The sequence below is a fragment of the Penicillium cataractarum genome (genome assembly GCF_028827025.1).
Source record: "Penicillium cataractarum strain IBT 29864 chromosome Unknown utg000007l, whole genome shotgun sequence".
Taxonomy (NCBI): domain Eukaryota; kingdom Fungi; phylum Ascomycota; class Eurotiomycetes; order Eurotiales; family Aspergillaceae; genus Penicillium; species Penicillium cataractarum.
In genome coordinates this window covers 176,665-196,656 of record NW_026622743.1, presented here as the reverse complement: position 1 = coordinate 196,656, position 19,992 = coordinate 176,665, and the positions used below count along the sequence as shown (strand labels likewise).

The following is a 19,992-nucleotide window of genomic DNA, read 5'->3' as shown; positions in this document are numbered from 1 at the left end:
TAAGCTGATTCTCTGGTGATTCCAATCAAGATGATCATGGGAATGAAAGGGGTTAGGAGCAATGTCTAAACTGAAATGCCATCGTGTTTCCAGCAGTCTGCTCGAGTACTGTTTCCACAGAACAAAATTTCCAAGTCAGGAATAAGTAGTGCTCCCGTTAAATACACGTCAAACCGCCCCGGGAACTTTTATCTGTTGTCTGCACAAGAGAAGGCACCATGGGCATTCTTGGCGCTGATTGAAATTCCTTTCCCCGTTGCCCAAAGTCCCATCCCACACTGTTTCCGTCAGTCATCCGTATTAAAACTCAATAGATTCAACTTACCATTAAAACGCAAATAACAACAAGAAAAACGTTGAGAACCGCAAGAACAATCTTGCGCTTTGTGTCAAGCTTTCCTCGGTTCATATGCAGCCAAAACAAGCCCTCCAATCCAAATGAAAACCAGCTAGCAAATGCCGCGGCCAAAAGGCTCAGAAGATCATTGAAAACGGGGATAGCATTTGCGATGACCCAGGCAATCGTCCAGAGGAGTAAAACAATAAGCACCCAGGTGCCGTAAGACACCAAGGAACTTTCGTTCATTCTATTAGTGCCTCGAAACAATCGAACGTAAATTGTTTTGGCGCCGACATGGGCAATAATAACACCGGCAATAACGATCGTTCCGAGGGCAATTCCAAAGGCAACTTTCGCAACAGTAGTGCTGGTGCTGAGAAGCGCCGGACTTTTGACGTCCGCGCCAGCATAATAATAAATGACGACAGCTGCGACGAGGTATAGAGAAGTGTCAGTCACCTGAAGAGCAACTAATGCTTTCGTAAAGTCCCGAGGCTCTGCTAGCTCTGATTGGAAGCTAAAAAAGGCTAGATGGCCTGCAAAGGAGATGATGATATTAAGAGAAGCTGAGAAGCCAGAAAGCAGTGTTGGGTGGTTAACAGAATAGGCTTTGATATCGGGAGCTTCAATACCGACGGCAATGATGGTGACCGTAACAGAGATAAAAATGGATAATGAAGCTGGTATCTGGTCAGTCTGTGTATATAAGGAAGAACAAGAATCCCTTTTACATATGATCCCTAAATATGAAACGTCTTGTAGGCGCCTTGAAAGGGTCAGTACGAAGCAGATAATGGCTCCCACTAGACAAAATATTATCGTGCAAGCGCCATGATCGGTTAGAGTGTTCATCATGATTGAAAATGTCAATATATGAGCCCCCATCAAGAAGACGAAAAAGATGATCTGGGTCACAGTAACAATTTCGCGACCCCAGGTCCCGAACAGAATTTCCGCTGCGTCCGACATATTATGAATATGAGGATGGCGTAGTTTGAATTGCCCAAGCACATATCCGGTGTACGTTGTCAATGCCCCGATACCGAGAATTAGAATGCAGCCACTGAATATGGAGGCGTAAGTAAAAGGGCAAATATTTACGAGGTTTGCTTCAGGGTAGTTTTTTCAACATACGGAATAAAACCCAAGGTTGCCATTGACGATGGGAGAGAAAGAACTCCTAATGAAATTGACTGAGCGATCATCACTGAAATCTGCTTAGTGCCAAGTTCAGAGCTGTTGATATTTTCGTGAAAACCTACAAATGGCACAATGCCTTTCAAGGAGGTTAGGCGATATATTCATGCGTTCAACCGGGAAAGGAAGACACATACCACCACTTCATGATCCGATATTGTACTTGAGTGCCTTCTTCTCCCGAAAAAGGATCTTGCAAGATTGATGTTGGCATCTCGTCTTTGATGGGCTCCATGTCTTTTTGCTCCCGATGCTCGAGTTGGTATTGCGCCTGGGTAAGAATTGAAAAGTTCTCGGCAGTCTCGGACTGGTCAGCCTTTTTATCAGCTGTATCCATTTTCTCACGTGTGAGTTTGGAAGAAACGATAATTGGAAGAAAAGATAATTGCGAAGATAAGTGCAAAGATTGCAGTCAAAATAAGAGGGTACGCTGTTAATCAAAATGATAAGTGTGGAAACTCGTGCTGTATCTTGCAGGACTTGTGTAAGTGCTCTGCTATCATCTCAGTCACCGCAATATGAAATACTGATCTCTATTTATCTTATCCATTTTAAAGAGAGATTATGACCCCAGATTTGCTCCACTCTTCCCCGCAATCGCGTCCAGGTAAGATAAATACATCCATTCTGTGTGGTTCAGAGTGCTCCCTCAAGTGGGCACGGCGGGATACCGTCTCCGCATGCACCGCCTGGCTACCCAGCCGGTAAAAGCCGACTGAAACTACCACAGAAAGCAGTGTTAAAGACTAGAGTAACCTGGGCCGGCAGCCATACTCTGTGTAGGTGTTAAAAATTACCGTTCACGTGGGCGGATACGAGCCTACCTTCCACAACTAATAGTCATAGATTGCTGTTAGGTGCCCTTCAAGCTCGAGTGTCCGGCTCCGAATTTGACCTAAATCGGGAAGTCCCGATGATAAGAAGGACTGAGAGCTAACTCCCCTTTATCTGTGAGAATTACCAATTATTCGAGATAGACTATTCCTTGACTAGGGAATATAACAGTTGAAATAATACATGCAGTAACAACGCGAAGATATGTGAAACGCGATGCTATTACGATATGACTGGATTATAGGGATTGTATACTCTTCGCTAGGTCTGTGAGGAAGTTTCAACTAGTCATCTAGTAGATCAATCAATATCTCAAGCTTCTAATGGATGCTTCCAATATTATGTAATTGATTAATTAGTGGTATACCCGTGGTTTTGACCACCATCTCCCTTAGAATCAGCTGTCTAAGCTTTTAGTTTGAATAATGATCTATGCTCAAGCTCAACTTGATAGATGATATACCACGGCCATGCCCACATCGTGACAAAGGTAGGTTGCCTTCTGATATAACCGGGAAGTAGTCCATAATAATACCAAAGATTGTAGTGGAGAATCTCTAATTGTCTGAACTGCTGAATTCAACACGTAATTATTAGAATAGTGGTATCTTTTGTTCTCTCCACAATAGGCTGTAGACGATTTCACCATCGGGTGTGCTGATAGGCTCAGAGATCGCTATCACATCTTATGCACTTGATGTTGGTCTTGGTGAGCGAATGTCTTATGGGGTTCTCGTTTTCCTGAACCTTGGTGCAATATTTGGACGTTTCCTTCCCAGCCTGATTGCGGATCGCCTTGGTCGATTCAACGTAATGACGGTGAGCTGTTTGATGTGTTCCATCCTCACCCTCATTTTGTGACTTTCGGGTGATTTAGTCAATCCTCGAAATCTAGGAATAGTCATCAGTTATGCGGTAATTTTCGGATTCTTTTGCGGATCAGCAATTAGTATCGCGCCGGTCTGTATATCTCAGATCTGCGAAATAGAAGATTATGGGAAAAGAGTGGGAACTATGTGGACTTCGGTGAGCATCGGCACTCTCGTTGTCATTCCCATTGCAGGTGCTGCTCAGCAACTCAATGACGGGGCACACTTTGGATTGATTGTTTTTGGGGGAGCTCTTTATCCGTCCTCTACCATTGTTCTCGCTAGCTCCCGAGGAATCTGCAAAGGTTGGACGTTACGAACAAAGTTTTGACGATATCACATTCTTTTGTTTCCTATTTTAAATAGATTTCGGGCTAGTCGAGTTGATTCGATTGCCGATTTATGATGTAGTGAAAACGGTCGCTGAAGCCAGTCCCTGGGTGCAATCGTATTCACAATCAGACCAGCAGGGAGACGCTTCCACCAAGCTGGTAGAAATACGCATCCCCTTCAATAAGTTTTTGTCACTCGGTATCACCGAAAACGACGAGGGGTTTGATCATTCGAACGCCAAGGGACCGGTACCCAAATATTGCCAGAAAGAATCCAACGTATATATACTTTATTGAGATATACTAATTACAGGTAATGATCGAGCGTTCATTCGTCAAACAGGTGGTTTTGGCCAACTCCAAGGGTATCCAATGAACAAAGGCGCAGCAAACAAGGCAATGCACTAGATTAAATGTTATAGTTCTCCGCATGCAAGAAGATCTCATCTCTAGATGAATCTGTCATAACTTGCTGCTGGAGCTTGGCCACAGTATTGGCCACTTCCACACGCATGCTGGGCGGTCCACACACAAAGACACACGCTCGCCGTCCAAAGCTCTTCGAGAACTCTGTGAGCATCAGTGAGATGTCAGGACGGAAGTAATCTGTCCGCCAATTGTCTCGCCTCAATCCAGGTTGGAAGTAAGCATAGCGCGGTGTTGACGCCGGTTGTCTTTGTTGCATGGGTTGAGGACTGCCAAATCCAAAGTCGAACGGGACATTGTTATTCGACCCGTGTGGCCCAGCAGCAGCATACGGGTCCATTCCTGGCTGGTAATAGTGCCGGTTATTAGCGACGTGGGAAGCAGTGTACGCTCCAGGCAAAGCGGCGAGTCCGTCTTCGTTCTCGCGGCGTAGTTCCTTTTCTCTCTCGGCATCGCCTCCGGCTTCTTCGCGGATATATGCAGAGTTCCGCTTGTCAATGCCTTGTAGCATTCCGTAGATTTTCTCTTGCACGATATCTCGGTCCTTTTGCTCATCTTTGACGTCAGTCAAGAAGAAATGACAATGCAAAATACCAGCAGGTGCGTGGTCTTTGCAGATTCGAAGCTCTTCCTGGAACCACTCCATAGTCTCAGCGTTCTTTAGTGCCCATATGACCTTGACCGATTTAGTAATGGCTTTGCCATCTCGAATCTTCTTAATCAAGTCCAGAAGCTGACTGGCAATTGCGGTGATTCCACTACCACCAGCGAAGAAAATAACGTCGTCAAAGGCGGCCATCTCGCGCTGCATGCCACCATACGGTCCCTCCAAAAAGGCCGTGTACGTTCGGAAAGGACCATTCTCCAAAGCCTTGCGGAATACCTTTCGCGTAAATCCACGGGATGGCCGGAAGACAAGGGTACAGTCGCGGTACTCCTCGCCATATTCAGACGGGAAATCATCGCTGCACAAAGATGCAATAGTAAATGGGTGGCTCTCAAAGAAGGCGATACTCGGCATGCGTAAGTAGACGTACTGACCAGGGCGCCAACGCATTTGTGTTGGGACCGTCACTTTGATTGCGCCTTGGGGGAGGAGTGTCACTGCAGACTCTTCTCCTATCATGAAAGATGCTAAACGGAACGGATTCGTCCAGTTGAGATAGAACAACCGGATGACATATGTGACAATCCAGATCACAACGGTTGCCCAGAGATAACCCCATGATGAGAGGAAGTTCTTGGTATGCCAGAAAAGCATCGCTACGAATATCCAAGAAACGGGGATGTGGATGAAAACGAAGAGCTCGTACAGTTTATGCCGGAAGAAAGGGAGCGAGTGAACGCACAGGACGAATAGAGGGACGATGGCCGCGAGTCCATTACCGTACACGTACATATGGGGCAGTGTGATGAACTTGCGGTAGTTGATCATGGCTCCATCCTCCCAGATCGGAGTGATGTAGAAAGGTATCATGTGCACGAGGCTCAAGAATAGGCAAATGTAGGCGGACCACCGGTGCAGTCCATTCAAGCGTTCCGGGCCCAATCCTGTGAACATAGAGATGAAGTTGGCTTTCGTGCTAAGCGCCACAATCCACGGGACCATGGCGACTGAGAGCATGCCCGCTCGAATCGCCAAAGGTGGTGATCCGAGGGCAATCGTCCAGTAGTACAAGGGCTGGGGGAGGAAGCAGTACAGAGCCACAAAGATCAAGGCAGCCAACACGATGATCGTAACCGCTAGGGATGGGAAGACAAATTCCACACTTCCAATTCTGACCACCGGGATAGGTCGATAGAAGATCCAGCGCATCAATGCAATAACCCTCTGCAGCGGAATCATTCGTTGTACCAAGGATTCCCGACGCTTGATCTGAGGTATTTGGGTTGGCGCTGGGAAGAAATGCGCGCTCGAAGCATCCGTGCCAGCACTAGGGAGTTCGTACTCGTCGGGAGTCGAGACATTGTTCGGGGAGCTGCTGAAAATTGCTGATTGCTGCTCCTTGAACTTGGCAATGCGGATCTTGTCCCCCCATATATGATAGAATCGAATAAGAGATGTGGTGACCAGCAACACAACTGCAAAGTAGACGAAGCCGTAGCCATATTTGGCGGATTGCGACCACGGATCTCGATTCATTTCCGCCAACTCCTTCTGGGTCGTCGATGCCGACACGACGACATTGACGCGCTTTGCGAGGGACCTGAGGGAGTCCATATTGAGTTGTGTATAAGTAGGAGATTCGCTAGAGCCTGATCGCTATCGATCGCACCCTGTGCGACTAATCCTAATAGTAAGCCCCAGTGATTCTTCCATTTCGGCGAACGGCAGAGAAATCTTACCCTGGCTGTGTGAACTCTCAATGTATCTTGAGCAGGTAAAGACGCACCCTTCCAAAACCTATAGCTGCGCCTAGTTCATGACATCGCAGGTGGTCGGGTACGGAGGCATCAAACGGGTGGCAGGACGAAACGGCAACTTCGAGGGGCGATGTCAACTTGATGTATGGGAAGCACGAAGCGGGGGTTACACAAATAGCACTGCGCCGTCGCTCTTGTGACGAGAAGAAGTCCACTGCATCGACAAGTCCTGCAGGACTCGTCGCCGAGCCAATGGCAGGCGGCCGAGGCATGGCGAGTCATGGACCGAATAAACGGTGGCTCTCCGGGCGTCTCGCCAGAGTGCAGGTCTGCACATGGTGAGCTTTACTCCCAGTGAGATGTGATGGATTAGCGCTGTGATAGCCAATCAGGCTCGTTTAAAGGAGGTGATTCGAGTGATGGAAAGTGATCCGACCGCATTAGCGCGGCGGGGATGCCTCCAATCGGCAGCCGACTGAAGCTTGATGGTTTGTCGCTAACAGGGCAAACTGTTAACACTTGGGGATACTGCTATTATTATTATTATTATTATTATTATTATTATTTTAGTACGCCATTAGCTTAGCTTAATTTTGTTCTGTTATGAGCGCTTGGATTTCGTACCTAGCTCTCAATCGGCTATCTGAACCGAATCACTCCCAAGTGACGTGCATATCCGAGTAAAGCGACCGTGATAGATCTGAGAAAGTGTGATGAGATGCCATTTCTAAAAATAGGGAAATGACATACAGCTAGTATATAGGCTAAAGCGAAGAAAGTATATCTACAAATAGAACATCTAAAATTAAAAATCCCGTATAACAAGAGGAGAGAGGGAGAGAGGTGTTAAACATGTCATACCTCTAGTAGGTAACTATGGAGAAACCCCAGAAACATGCTTAGGGTAGGCAATATTTCGCGGCTGTTTCACAGTCTAAAGAGAACTCCTGCAGGGTATTGTAGCCAATTGTAGGGCTTTATGATTTTGGTCATCTTTAGGTGAACATTCGAGGTGCTAGTAGTTAGATTTGTACTAACTAGCCCTACATCATATATTCATACATTTTGATCTCACAGTCTAGTGAGAGATATCATTGACTTGTAGTATACAATTCATTGAGTGATCGACAACTTCTATCCTACAGCAAGCTTTTCAGGCTAATGCTCATGGAACACGGTCGTGCCTCAAGGAGGCCGTTTTGGGCCCTGGCTTCCTCTAGCTAAAATGCAGAGGAAGGAAACTCGAGCCCAAATTACACAAACCGAAAGATGGATAATTTTATTTCAGTATCCTAGATTGTATATGAATAATTGTCAAATATATAGTACACCGAAAAAGACTTCATTTTGTCCATGTTCGAGGTTCAAGTTAGCTTTCCATTACTACGATTTTAACAAGAGTAGGATCCAGGCATATTGCGGATGACAACCACCAATCTCTTCATCAAATAGACAATAAGAAGACTTAGACTTAACAACCTAAATTGACAGATTCCCTCAGTTTTCAACCATGTTTAACTGCGTAGAATAGTTGGTACTATGTAGTACAAGTTTTAGTTCCAGTTCATGCCTCAGGCTTAAGATGCACACCGCCTTTTATAGGAAAACATTCTGCCGCCCAGTGCTCGCTTTTTCGTCAAGTCTGTCGATCCGCAATCCTCTAGACATTTGGGTACCAAAGCTCTTTACCATGGCCGCCCCAGCAGCAACGGCTGCTCCTTCGGTTCCTCCATCACTCTCGCTCCCACCATCACAATTTGCCCGCATCCAGCCTCACGCCTACCTCCTTGCCCATCTTTCCCCTCCATCGGCGAGCAACCAACCTTCCATTCGCGCCAATGGCCGCGCTCCCTCGCAATTCCGAGTCACATCAGCCAACGCGGGCTCTCTGACCCATACAAATGGCAGCGCTGTAGTGCGCATCGGTGATACCGCAGCCGTATGCGGCGTCCGTGCAGAGCTCTTACACACCGAAGACATCGCCTCATGGAGCGTCTCGCAGGCCTCAAGTTCTAATAAGCGCCGGCGTCTCGCAGACCTTGGCGAGAAGCCAACCGAGGAAGACGAAGATGAAGATCCAGAGGATGACCGCGCCCATATTGAAGACCTCAACCTACTCGTTCCAAATATCTCCTTGAGCACCGGATGTGCGCCGGGCTTCATTCCGGGTGCGGCGCCGTCTGCGCTCGCCCAGTCACTCTCCCACCAAATCCTCTCTCTTCTACACAGCACACGACTAGTGCGCGCGGATGACCTGCGTGTCTGGTATCAACAGCCCAATCTTGGACCGGAGGAACCAGAACGACACAACGAGAATGAACAAATGGATGTGGATGCCGAGCAGAGTGCGACTATCGAGGACAAGCCCCGGGAAATTAAGGCTTTCTGGGTTCTTCACATTGATATCATGATAATCTCCCTCGCTGGTAACCCCTTCGACGCTGCTTGGGCTGCCGTGCTTGCCGCTCTTCGTGATACGAAGCTTCCTAAAGCTTGGTGGGATGTCGACAACGAGACTATCGTTTGCTCGGACAGCGTTTCAGATGCTCGCAAGCTTTCGCTGCGTGGTCTACCTGTGGCAAGCTCATTCGGTGTCTTTGAGGCGGATGCTGCGGCAGGATGGCGTGCAAACGTTATTCCTGATGCTACAGAGCAAACCCAAACGGGCAAGAAGGGCTCCCCGGAGAGGTGGATCCTTGCGGACCCAGATGGATATGAAGAGGGCTTGATTCAGGAGCGGGCTTGCATTGTTGTTGACAAGCAAAAAGATGGGAAGACGACCATTGTGAAGATGGAGAAGAATGGAGGCTGGACTGTGGACACCGAGGATCTTCGACAGCTGGTGGAGATCTCAGCCCAGAGATGGGATGAAATGAAACGGATACTAGACCAATGTTAATGGCCCAGAGATGAGCCTAAAAATCAAAAGATACCACTTTGAAGATCAATTGAAATAATAGATTCTGAATTCTAGAGCATAGGATATCATACATTGTATCGTTACACAAGTGAGCTTTCAATGTGAGAAAGCTTCGAATCATACCGGTTCAGTTGGTGGTAATCAATGCATCCCCGGCTTTCTGGGGGTTCCACGTCTCTTCTTCAGTGGAGGTTCATCATTCCAATCGCCAACATCGGGAATAGAGACCATGGAGTCTTCCGCAGCAGAGCGCCCTACAGAATCGGAGCTATTTTTGTTCCGAGTCTTTTCAGGGAAGGAGATCGAAAAGGAGATCAAGTCCAGGCTCCCTTCGCCCTTGGGGTCTTTGCCCGGCTTTTTCTTAGAATCAGATTCACTCGATTCCTTGCCCTCGGCAGCTCCTTCACGTTTATCCTCCTTGTCATCCTCACTCTGAGCTTTCTTCGGGGCAGATTCATTGGGGCTTGAAGTGAACACCTTGAGATCGCCGGAGAAGAGACGAGCGAAGAAGGTCTTCTGCTCCTTAGGGGCTGCATCGTCGCCCTTCTCATTCTCGGGGCGTTTCCCCTCGCTTTCGCCGTCACCCTCTTCATCCTCTTCCTCGGCATCAGAGAAATCCCACATGATGCTAGTCTCGCCACGGAAGAATGCTGTACCCCACAACGATATCAGGACACCAGGGACCAAATAGAGGAGTGCGGGCTGAGCATGGTTGGAGTATTGCATGGCGAGCAGGGTAGTGATCATTCCAACGACGTATCCAACAATGCTTGCTTTGAAGTACACCTTGGGGAAAGACCGCGCGTCCGAGTATGGTGGTTTGAACTCTGGCACTTGTGGTTTCACCGCCGGAGCCCAGAACCGCTCTCCCCATGCTCCAGTCGCCCGTTGATACTGAGGCTTGACATTTTGCTCGCTCAAGCCTTGCAGCTGTGCTTGTTGAATTCCCTTCCGGCGATAGTAAAGGAATAGGTCAAACCGTAGTGCTAGTCCGATCATCATGCCGGGAATAACAATATCTCCCAGGCCTAGCATGGCCAGTGACTGAACGTCTGGTTCTTCGCCAGGACTTGGTGGTCGAGGGAAAAGAAGTTTGATCGGAACATCCAGCTTGGTGGCAACGGTGACCATCAACGGGGTGAAGAAGACAAAGTAAATGTCATAAAAGAACAACGACCCTAAAATCAATGAACCCGTCCAGAAGGTGGAGGGTGACATGAACTGCAGCGCTCCATAGCTGAAGCTGAATCCCAAAAAGTTGGTCAGCCACCAAGGCTTTGTCACAAAGGCAAAGTACCCGACGGCAGCAAGAGCGAAGAGCCCACTGAGGAGATCGAGAAGGCCAACGAGGGGCTTGACGTCAAAAAGACCGCGAATATGGGCCCGTAGCCGTAAACGTTGATATAAAACGGTGCGAGAAGCCCACAGCAATGCAAGCACCGCTTTTGGGAGCGGGATTGCGCCGAATATTCCGGGAAGAGGTGAGTGTCGGGTATGTGTTGTGACTTCTGATTTGTTCACCGATTGAGCGACAAAGACACGCTCTGACTGTTTCGCATGCCATATCTTCCCACCAGAGAGATAGCGTCTCGGGAAAACGAACGACCGCACAATCAACAAGAAGTCCTTGAGAAACGCGATGGCGAAGAACACACCCATCCAAGAGAAGTAGAAGCTGAGAATCTTGTTGAGAACCGCGGGATCTTCCAGCCATTTGATGACCAGGTAGAGACCTCCTAGGGTAAGACCAGCAGTTAATGGGAACATGAGAGCATCGGATGGCTCAAGTCCCTCCATCTTCTGGACTGGACCCGCCTCATCGTCTGACTCGTCATTGTCGGTATCATTTCCATCCTTCTCGTCGGTTTTCTTGGGAGGTTTGGCGGCGGAGGATGGTCGAGAAAGGGAGGCGTGTGCGCCAATCCAGATAGGGAACAGGGATGCAACGAGCAAGTGTCCGTAGGTCGGTAGAAGAGGTTTGAGGCGTTCGAAATGGTAGATTGCGAGTCCAAGCAGCTCCGCAACGGGGCTGATCTCTTCGGACATGGTGTTCGGTTGCTCGAGTAATCACTCAAGAGAATGAAAGATATGGCTTCCTGAAGCCAGAATAACAAACGCAGTGGATGTTAAAAGAGCGACTTATTCCATGGCGGCCACGAGGTGCAAAACGAGAGGATGTTGAACAGTTGGTGAATCGGAGGTTCTGTGAGATGCCGCGCCAAGCTCCACCTTACGGTCCCGCAGCTCTTTCCACTTTCCTTCTTCTCGACTCTCTCATCCAACTCGAGTGCTACATACCAGCCTATTATAGATCCCCTCCCCTGAAGATACACGTTTCCGAGTTCAATCATGGCGACAGATGTGGTATTCGATACCTCAATGGTAATGATTGAAGGCCCTTACATTCTCCAGTACGAAAAACTAACACCTTGACAGGGCTCCTTCACCGTCGAGCTCTACAACACTCATGCGCCCAAGGTTGGTAAACCTCTAACTCATGCACAAGTGTATCTGGAACTGACATTCGAATGTCTAGACTTGCAAGAACTTCGCTACTCTTGCGCAGAGAGGCTACTACAACAACGTGATCTTCCACCGCATCATCCCCAACTTCATGGTTCAGACCGGCGATCCTACCGGCACCGGTCGAGGAGGTAGCTCGATCTACGGCGAGAAATTCGAGGACGAGATCCGTGATGACTTGAAGCATACCGGTGCAGGCATTTTGAGCATGGCGAACAGCGGGCCGAACACGAACGGTAGTCAGTTCTTTGTCACGCTTGCGCCGACGCCATGGTTGGATGGAAAGCACACTATCTTCGGCCGGGTCAAGAGCGGGATGCGGGTGATTCAACGCATGGGTTTGGTCAAGACAAAAGGCGAGGATCGGCCCATGGACGAAGTCAAGATCATTCGGGCTCACGTGGTGGAGGAAGGAGCTGAGGCGTGAAGAACGCAATCCAAGAGCATTACAGCCCCATTGCAGCTCAGCGCAGGGATATCTATCTCTGGGATACGGTTTTCCTTTTGGCAGCCACAAACACATGACCACCCTACATCGAGGACTGAGGCAGTCGCCCTTGGGCGCATGAGGTTCAACCTGCCTGGCAGCTCGAGCACCACCAGGCACGCGTTGAACTCGGAGATACTCTTGCTCGCGCCCATTGGGCATGGCATCGGGACTTGCGCCCATCTACGAAGCTACGAAATCCATCATATCGGAGGAGCCAACTCCTTCAACCCAATATAGTAGACGAATGAATGAATGTATCACTACAAAACGAACCGCTTCTGTCAAATGTCACCATCCAGAGCAGCAGATACAGAGTGAGAATCTTATCTGCCACCCCCACGACGAGCACCAGTGAAGGCATTCGTCATGAAGCCCGGGATTGTCATGTTATGGCAGCCGGGCTGTGCAAAGCACTGGGAGTGGCATGGGAGAAGAGAAGCTTCGGTAGCAGGAATTTTCATTTTAAGCGGGCGATCACGAGTGTGCTGAGTAATCATAGGTCACGTGTGGGTCTTGTATAGAGCAGCCTCGAGTTCAAAACAAATGCCAAAGTCAGTTACGAGTCGAGAAAGTCGTACTAATATGATGTTGTGTAGATACCCAGCACCAATGTGTTTTTCAGTCTGAAGGGGGTGGGTGACTGAAAAAAGTCGAGTCTAGTATGATCATAGTATTTTTGAAGGCTCAGCAGCTCCTGCTGTAGCACGCCTTTTCCAACCTACCCCACCATCGCAAGCAGGTTAACATGCCGATTACTACTCCAACGCCATCCACAGCTATCGCAAGCGCTATCGCTGAACGTCTCCCTGGTTTTACCTATACCCAAGGAGCCGATTTTATAATTCGTGATGCCCCACGGCTTGGTCAACCAGGCATCTATGAAGCGCGCAACGGCGAACTAGCACTGTCCACCGAAGGTACAACCCACGAGCAGCGCTCCTTTCTTGCAGACATTTTTCAAGGCCAATTTAGGCGATATACCGGACAACATGCTCTTTATTTCACAACACAATGTCCAACACTGCATATCCCAAGCTACCTCGCGACGTCCAGCGCAGTTGAGCATAAAGCTACATCGAAGCCATCCCTCGCCGATATTCCACGCCTTACCAGGCTGGCAGGGATAGTCCCAATACTCTCCCAGGGGAAGCCCTTTGCTACAGTGGAGTCATCAATTCTCCAAGCTATGGCCGGGTGGTGTAAACTTGGTTTCAACTGGGTCGCCTGGATCGAATCTGACGAAGCTACAAGACTTCGCGACCCTGATGGCCTAGATCAAGCCACTCCTGCACAGCTTGAAAAGCTCCTCACTGCCATGATACGATCAGACCGCTTCGCCGATGGCACCATTGAAGATGCTTACAGTTCCGGTTTAATCCGGCGTATTGCCCAACGAGCAGCGGCCATCGTTCAGCAATCATAGGATATGCCTCATGATCCCCGATGGAATGGCAACACTCCGAACAACTAGGATTTGACTCATCAGGGAATTGTGGTGTGGCTTTGTGTGGCCTTCTATTAATTAGTTTTCTCTAGGCTTAGCCTTTTTGTACTTCCATGTAGCTAACCGGGCAGTCTCAATGTATGGGGTTTTCCCTGCGGTGGCTTCGCTGCGGATATGGTTTCACTTTTATTCCACTTTGCTTCGATTTGCACACTCTGATGATATCGCAAAACAGTGACATCTCTGTCTATGAAGTATCCCTAATGGAACAAATCAAGGATCTGGAAACTAGACATGGCGTCCTTTAACCTTACCTTCCTTCTACATCACAATACAACAAATTGAACCTGAATAATGTATGGTCCATGGCCCCACTAAAGCCAACGCGGTATAGTTGGCAGTATAGCTCTGACCGCCTTCCCACACAAAAGCTCCGCGTGCCAAAAGTTTTTTTCTTCTCTTTCCCTTCTCTCTCTCCACTGGATACTCAAATCCATAGGCTAAACATTCTTGTTTCTAGCCTGTGGACTTCCAGAGATGCTCACATACTGTTTGAAGAGCCACCCAATGTGATGAGAGTTGGGCCTGCTTCTTGCTAAAGTACAACTCGTGCACTTACCTGCTACAGCTCAGACCTTGGCCCTGGTCGTTGCCAACATGGAGTCACTATCAGAGCATCCTTGGGATGTAATCATTGCAGGTACTGGGCTGGATCAATCTCTTCTGGCATTGTGAGTGTCTCTTGTGAAGCTGGGATCTCGTTCTCCCTCTAACCTCCTCCTTGTCCAGAGCTCTTTCGCGGTCGGGAAAGAAGGTGCTCCACCTAGATCAGAACTCATACTATGGTGGCTCAGAGGCCGCTTTCAGTCTGGACGAGGCTTCAGAGTGGATGAACAGTGTCAATCAACGTGGGTCGTCGCTGCGAGTGTCTTTCATCTCAGCTCATCGCTGATATGTCTCAACTGGCAGATCCAGGCCGGACTCCATTTGAAGATGCCAAGATTATCACCCACCAAGACTCATCAGAGTCTGCGCCCTCTAAAGCCGACTCCAACACTAGCGAGCGTACTCAGGGCACACCAGACGTCCGTCCGAAGCTAGCTGCCAGTCGCGCCTACACACTCTCTCTTTCCCCATACTTCCTCTACACCCGCTCAGAACTAATCTCCATCCTCATCTCTTCAAAGGTCTACCGCCAGCTAGAGTTCATGGCAGTCGGCAGTTGGTGGATCCACTCTCCGGAACACCCCAATGCTGATAGCCTTGAGCTTGGAGCTACGCGACTATTCCACCGTGTTCCTGGTAACCGGGAAGATGTCTTTGCCGATAGCAATATCAGCATGAAGTCCAAGAGGACGCTCATGCGATTCTTGCGACACATCAGCAAACCTCAGGATGGGGAAGAGCAGGACGAGGCAGAGGAAAATAAGGACCTGTCGATGCCCTTTGCGGACTATCTGTCCTCCAATTTCAGTGTCCCGCAGGATCTCCAAAATCCTCTGCTCTCGCTCTCTCTGTCACAGCTACCCCAGCGGGATACCTCTGCCAGCTATGCAGTCCCTCGCATCAAGAGACATCTGGCTTCCATCGGCGCCCTGGGACCCGGATTCGGGGCTGTCGTCTCCAAGTATGGTGGAGGCTCTGAGATCCTTCAGGTAGGATGCAGAGCTTCTGCTGTCGGAGGAGCTGTGTATGCCTTGGATACAGGTATTCAATCAATCACAGATGGCGAAGTCTCGGCAGAATCAGAACATCCTGTCGAGGTGTGTTTGTCGGACGGAGAGACCGTTCGGACTCGTGTCCTCATTGGTTCTGCCTGGGATCTTCCCAGTCTGGAGCAGCCACCTTGTACAAAGGTTGCAAGGTCGATTACTGTCGCTTCTTCAACCTTCACATCCCTCTTCCCCGTTACAGCTGAAGGTGCACCCGTGCCTGCCAGCACTGTTCTTATGTTCCCTGGCGAAACATTGGGCAGCCCTCAATCTCCGCCGGTGTACCTCCAAGTCCACTCGAGTGACACCGGCGATTGCCCACGACAGCAGAGTAAGTCCTTTCCACTCTATCAATTCCTTGCGCTATTCCCTCCTGCTCGTATGATGATTATCTTTTACTTATCTACATTGCCTGATTGCTTTGATGTAACCTAATCTATCAATACCTGATCACGAGCACCAACCCTCGATTGTGATTTCATTGGCATTATTCCAAATTCATGTGCTAATACGTGTCATCACAGGTATTATCTACGGAAGCGTCGCTCTCTCCGGTCCGGAAGGTCACACTCTCCTCGAGCGTGCCGTGGATCGACTCCTTCAGGCAGAAGGTCCCCAGGCCATTGCTCTGTGGTCCATGCGGTATAACCAGCTTGGCCGTCTTAGTAACAGCGGAACACCACCCACCATCCAGACCCATTCGCCTCATGTCTTCCGCTTCCCACCGCCTAGCCTTGATCTGGCGTTTGAGGATCAGACGGTCGATATGATCAAACAGGCGTGGGTCAACATCGTAGGAGATGAGGTGGCTCATGATGAGTTTATGATCTTTGAGGATCGCGAAGGCACCTCTGATGATTGATGTAGCATAGCTTCACGATTCATGCACCTGGTTAGCTAGACCGGTAGGTACTTGCACATAATATCAATACAACTGAACATACCCATGCACACCTATGATGCTAGAGTAGACTAGTACTTCTACACGGGAGGAGAGTCGAGCAGTGAAGTCAAGCCATTCAAACTGACTCAAGATAATGTGAATCAAATCGACTAACTTAAGTTTCAGTCACCAAGAGAACCAAATTTGTGTTCAATCCCATCTCCAGAAATCATTCCATTATCCCATATCCATCCTAATCAAATCGTTCAGATTCATAAAAGTCCAACAGAGACCTGATGTCCGACCTACCTACGCCTTCATTACCATTATTCCCGACTCACAAACCGCGCAACAAGCGCCTGAACCTGCTGTCGCGGCAACACAACAGCCACCGACAACACCAACGCCCCAAAACCAACAACCCACTTGGTCAACCCACGCGAAGTATCTCTTCCCTCACGGTCAAACGGCGCCTTCACAGCCGGCGCCATCTTATTTAATTTTTCGACCGAATACGGCGGATACCGCGCATCCATGAGCCACTCCATCCACGCCGGCATGGCATCCACATACGTCCTCAGATGAGAGAACTCACGCACACCGTACGGACCGTGATAATAGCCCTGACCGGAGTGACCGGTACCACCGAATGGTGCATCGCGCGCAGCGACATGCAGTGTGCAATCGTTAAAAGTCACGCCACCGGACTGAGTCTCGTCCAGGATGCGGGTTTTCTCAACCTGGCTGTCAGTGAAGGCGTAGATACCGAGGGGTCTATCACCGGCGCTGGTGTATTTAAGGGCAAAGTCGAAGTCTGCGTCCATGATTGGCAGGATTGGGCCAAAGAGTTCTTCGGAAAGAAGAATGTCATCTGGTTTTACGCCTGTGACGATGGTGGGCGCGAAGAAGCGGGTCTCGCGGTCGCGTTGGCCGCCGTAGACGATGTCACCGCGTGTTGAGACTAGGAGTCGGTCGAGTCGGTCGAAGTTGCGCTCGTTGATGATGTGTGTGTAGTACTCGGGTTTGGCGTCGCGGCCGCCCATGAAGGTGTCGAAGTGCTTGATCAGGCTGTTCACGAAGGCCTCGCGGATGTTGGGGTCGACTATGACGTGGTTGACATTAAGGCAGATCTGTATGAGGTTGGTTAGTGATCTCAAGCTCTTTGTTAAATACCCCGTCTAGGGGGCGCTAGTCAAGGAGGAAAGTCATACCTGGCCTGCATTAGCGAATTTGGTGGCAGCGATGTGCTTAGCTGACAAGTCGATATTGGCCTTCGAAGTGACAATAGCCGGAGCTTGCCCTCCCAACTCGAGTGTCACGGGAGTCATATGTTTGGCAGCCGCGGCATGCACGATTTTACCAATATTGCCTGATCCAGTGTAGAAGATATGATCGTAGCGTTGCTCGAGGATATGCGACATCTCATTTGGCCCAGCGCTGATGCAACGAATAGCACTGCGGTCCAGATACTGTGGGATGATCTCCATCAGGAGATCTTGTGCTGCGGGCGCCATATCGGATGGCTTCAGAATTATCGCGCAGCCCGCTGCAATCGCGGCAACCATTGGTTGAAGCAAGAGGAGGATGGGAAAGTTCCAGGCGCCGATGATGAGGGCAACGCCCTTGGGCTCCTTGCGCACTCGTGTGCCGCCCATAAAGTTCACCATATCCCATCGGGTGGGCTTCTCATCCTTGGTCCATTCATCCAGCTTCTCAAGTGTGCGTAGGGTGTCATTCTGCAGCATTGCAATGTCGCTCAGACCTGTTTCGTAGGTGTGTCGGTGGAGATCGGTGTAGAGGGCGGCGCAGATGCGATCCTTATTTTCCTCAATCATCCACCAAGTACGCTTGAGCTGCTGACGCCGCCATTCTTTGTTTTTGGTGACACCGGATCGGAACGCAACGTGTACATCGTGATAGGCCTGTCGGAGTCTAACGTTAGTGTTGTATATTTCGTGGCCCTAATCAACTATATGCGTACCTGGTCAAATTCGTCCACCGTGCTGAACACCATTTTGACCTTTGCGTCGTTGGATTCTGTAGAGACAAAAAAGAGATGATTATTTTTGCTCTCGGGTTACTGCGACGGCACCAAGGCCATAATGTAGCAAGGGATACTTCCAGAAGCCCCGCCCAGCTGGAGCATGCTGGCGAACTGCGCCGTGCGACCTTTCCACCTGGGGCAAATTGTGGGGAACAATAGGCCTCGGTAATCTGCGATCGAGCCAGATCCGTTCGGACCGAGCTCGAGTTCGTCATTAGCGCACGGTTTCAGCGCCCATATTGGCTCAAGCTTGGTCCTCGTGCAGGAAGACGAGTGTTAAACGAGGGGGGGGAACCGAGCGGATCGAGGAACTGATGCGAGTCAGCACGATGATGCGGTTTCAACAGATAGCAGTTCTCAGCTATTAGACCAGCTACCAGATGTCCTATAATCCGCTGCTCTGGAGGATCCAGCGCGACTGGCGAAAATGCTTTGGCCCTCACAATTTCCCACGCTTCGGTCCAAGTCTGGCAGTCTGGCGGCTTCAAGCGGGAACGGAGTGGGGACATGGAAGTCTTGGACGATGCGAGCTACAGATTGAGAAAAGGCGCTTGCCAATGTGAAGGGCGCCAGTCCGTCACCGGATTTAAATCACCCCCGTTCTCGATGCATTCGAGGGAACGTATCAGCGATGCTGATTTGCTGAGCTCGGTTGTTTCATCCCGTGCATGCAGCCAAAACTTTGATGCGAATAATCATAATGATGTCCGAGAGAGGGGCAGAAGACTAGGTACTTGCTGGTCCGAGTGTGCATCTTGCTTATACACAGTCTGCTAGAGTTTAGTTGTGTGCGATGAAAGATTATGGCCAAGGTCAAGGAGCTAATGATTGATGCTAGTGGTAATGGATGAGATATGCACTAATTATGCGTGGCCATGATCCCTGCCCCCTAATACTACCTACTTCTCGGACAGCCTGACTGATGCAGCAGTCCCTGCAGAATAAGCACCTTCCTGCGTTTTTTATGGTGGCCTGGAGAAGAACATTGTACTAAACTGAGCGCGCAGTCGTACTTGCTATTTACTGCACCAAGGAGCCCCGGTGGCCAGAATGCCAGATATAAGGTTGGACATGACAACTATGACCAGCATCCGTCGAACTTGACAGTATCATCTAACGATGCTCATTCCCACAGCTATCCCTTGTTGGAATACATATTTGAAAAGTGATCAATAAAAATTTAGAGATTATGCAGGAAATTACCCCATCATCCCCCGCTACGCATCCACACATGCACGCTGAGGCAATATGACATGGTGATGATACCCACGGAAAAGCTTCATCTCCGAACAGTTACACCTGTGGCCAGGTTTGAAAGGAAGATCCCCGTCGCCGACCGTGTGATACCCGGGTAACGTCAAGATATGAAGGATTAATTGGATATGTCACTTTTTGATCCTCGTGTGACTCCTGAAACCTTGGGGAAGGGTCCCAGAATGTAGATCTTGTTGTCGAAATGACTGTTAAAGAGATGATACATGACGACTTGCTCGTTTGCTACAGTATACTCGAGATGGGATAGGATCATGTACCGCCTGCGATTATCTGTCATAGAAGATATCTAGATCCTCCGCTGTACTGCTCCTGTATCGGGTCACTGCCTTCCGTGTTTCG

The 19,992-nt window shown here is 49.4% G+C and overlaps 10 protein-coding genes across 10 annotated transcripts; 5 read left to right on the top strand and 5 right to left on the bottom strand.

Moving 5' to 3' along the window:
- Window positions 1–188: 188 nt before the first annotated feature.
- On the bottom strand, window positions 189–1,874 carry N7496_007705 (uncharacterized protein; the record flags this gene model as incomplete). The annotated part of the gene is made up of 4 exons (XM_056700624.1): window positions 189–278; window positions 326–1,403; window positions 1,442–1,576; window positions 1,675–1,874. 4 exons carry the CDS (start codon window positions 1,872–1,874, stop codon window positions 189–191), a joined length of 1,503 nt encoding a protein of 500 aa, XP_056552687.1.
- Window positions 1,875–3,385: 1,511 nt separating this feature from the next.
- Window positions 3,386–3,948, top strand: N7496_007704 (uncharacterized protein; the record flags this gene model as incomplete). Its single annotated transcript, XM_056700623.1, has 3 exons — window positions 3,386–3,545; window positions 3,607–3,851; window positions 3,886–3,948. The coding sequence occupies 3 exons, from the start codon at window positions 3,386–3,388 to the stop codon at window positions 3,946–3,948; spliced, it is 468 nt and encodes a 155-aa protein (XP_056552686.1).
- Window positions 3,949–3,981: 33 nt separating this feature from the next.
- On the bottom strand, window positions 3,982–6,219 carry N7496_007703 (putative metalloreductase transmembrane component; the record flags this gene model as incomplete). Its single annotated transcript, XM_056700622.1, has 1 exon — window positions 3,982–6,219. The coding sequence occupies one exon, from the start codon at window positions 6,217–6,219 to the stop codon at window positions 3,982–3,984; it is 2,238 nt and encodes a 745-aa protein (XP_056552685.1).
- Window positions 6,220–6,361: 142 nt separating this feature from the next.
- Window positions 6,362–6,634, bottom strand: N7496_007702 (uncharacterized protein; the record flags this gene model as incomplete). The annotated part of the gene is made up of 1 exon (XM_056700621.1): window positions 6,362–6,634. One exon carries the CDS (start codon window positions 6,632–6,634, stop codon window positions 6,362–6,364), a length of 273 nt encoding a protein of 90 aa, XP_056552684.1.
- Window positions 6,635–8,052: 1,418 nt separating this feature from the next.
- N7496_007701 (3' exoribonuclease family protein) lies at window positions 8,053–9,261 on the top strand (the record flags this gene model as incomplete). The annotated part of the gene is made up of 1 exon (XM_056700620.1): window positions 8,053–9,261. The coding sequence occupies one exon, from the start codon at window positions 8,053–8,055 to the stop codon at window positions 9,259–9,261; it is 1,209 nt and encodes a 402-aa protein (XP_056552683.1).
- Window positions 9,262–9,423: 162 nt separating this feature from the next.
- Window positions 9,424–11,328, bottom strand: N7496_007700 (aspartic endopeptidase; the record flags this gene model as incomplete). Its single annotated transcript, XM_056700619.1, has 1 exon — window positions 9,424–11,328. One exon carries the CDS (start codon window positions 11,326–11,328, stop codon window positions 9,424–9,426), a length of 1,905 nt encoding a protein of 634 aa, XP_056552682.1.
- Window positions 11,329–11,631: 303 nt separating this feature from the next.
- Window positions 11,632–12,232, top strand: cyp1 (putative peptidyl prolyl cis-trans isomerase (CypC); the record flags this gene model as incomplete). The annotated part of the gene is made up of 3 exons (XM_056700618.1): window positions 11,632–11,664; window positions 11,719–11,760; window positions 11,819–12,232. 3 exons carry the CDS (start codon window positions 11,632–11,634, stop codon window positions 12,230–12,232), a joined length of 489 nt encoding a protein of 162 aa, XP_056552681.1.
- Window positions 12,233–13,040: 808 nt separating this feature from the next.
- N7496_007698 (uncharacterized protein) lies at window positions 13,041–13,718 on the top strand (the record flags this gene model as incomplete). The annotated part of the gene is made up of 1 exon (XM_056700617.1): window positions 13,041–13,718. One exon carries the CDS (start codon window positions 13,041–13,043, stop codon window positions 13,716–13,718), a length of 678 nt encoding a protein of 225 aa, XP_056552680.1.
- A 678-nt stretch (window positions 13,719–14,396) lies between these two features.
- On the top strand, window positions 14,397–16,313 carry N7496_007697 (putative Rab geranylgeranyl transferase escort protein; the record flags this gene model as incomplete). Its single annotated transcript, XM_056700616.1, has 4 exons — window positions 14,397–14,470; window positions 14,529–14,647; window positions 14,709–15,782; window positions 15,976–16,313. The coding sequence occupies 4 exons, from the start codon at window positions 14,397–14,399 to the stop codon at window positions 16,311–16,313; spliced, it is 1,605 nt and encodes a 534-aa protein (XP_056552679.1).
- Window positions 16,314–16,660: 347 nt separating this feature from the next.
- Window positions 16,661–18,348, bottom strand: N7496_007696 (Aldehyde dehydrogenase NAD(P)-dependent; the record flags this gene model as incomplete). The annotated part of the gene is made up of 3 exons (XM_056700615.1): window positions 16,661–17,464; window positions 17,546–18,256; window positions 18,316–18,348. The coding sequence occupies 3 exons, from the start codon at window positions 18,346–18,348 to the stop codon at window positions 16,661–16,663; spliced, it is 1,548 nt and encodes a 515-aa protein (XP_056552678.1).
- Window positions 18,349–19,992: the final 1,644 nt, after the last annotated feature.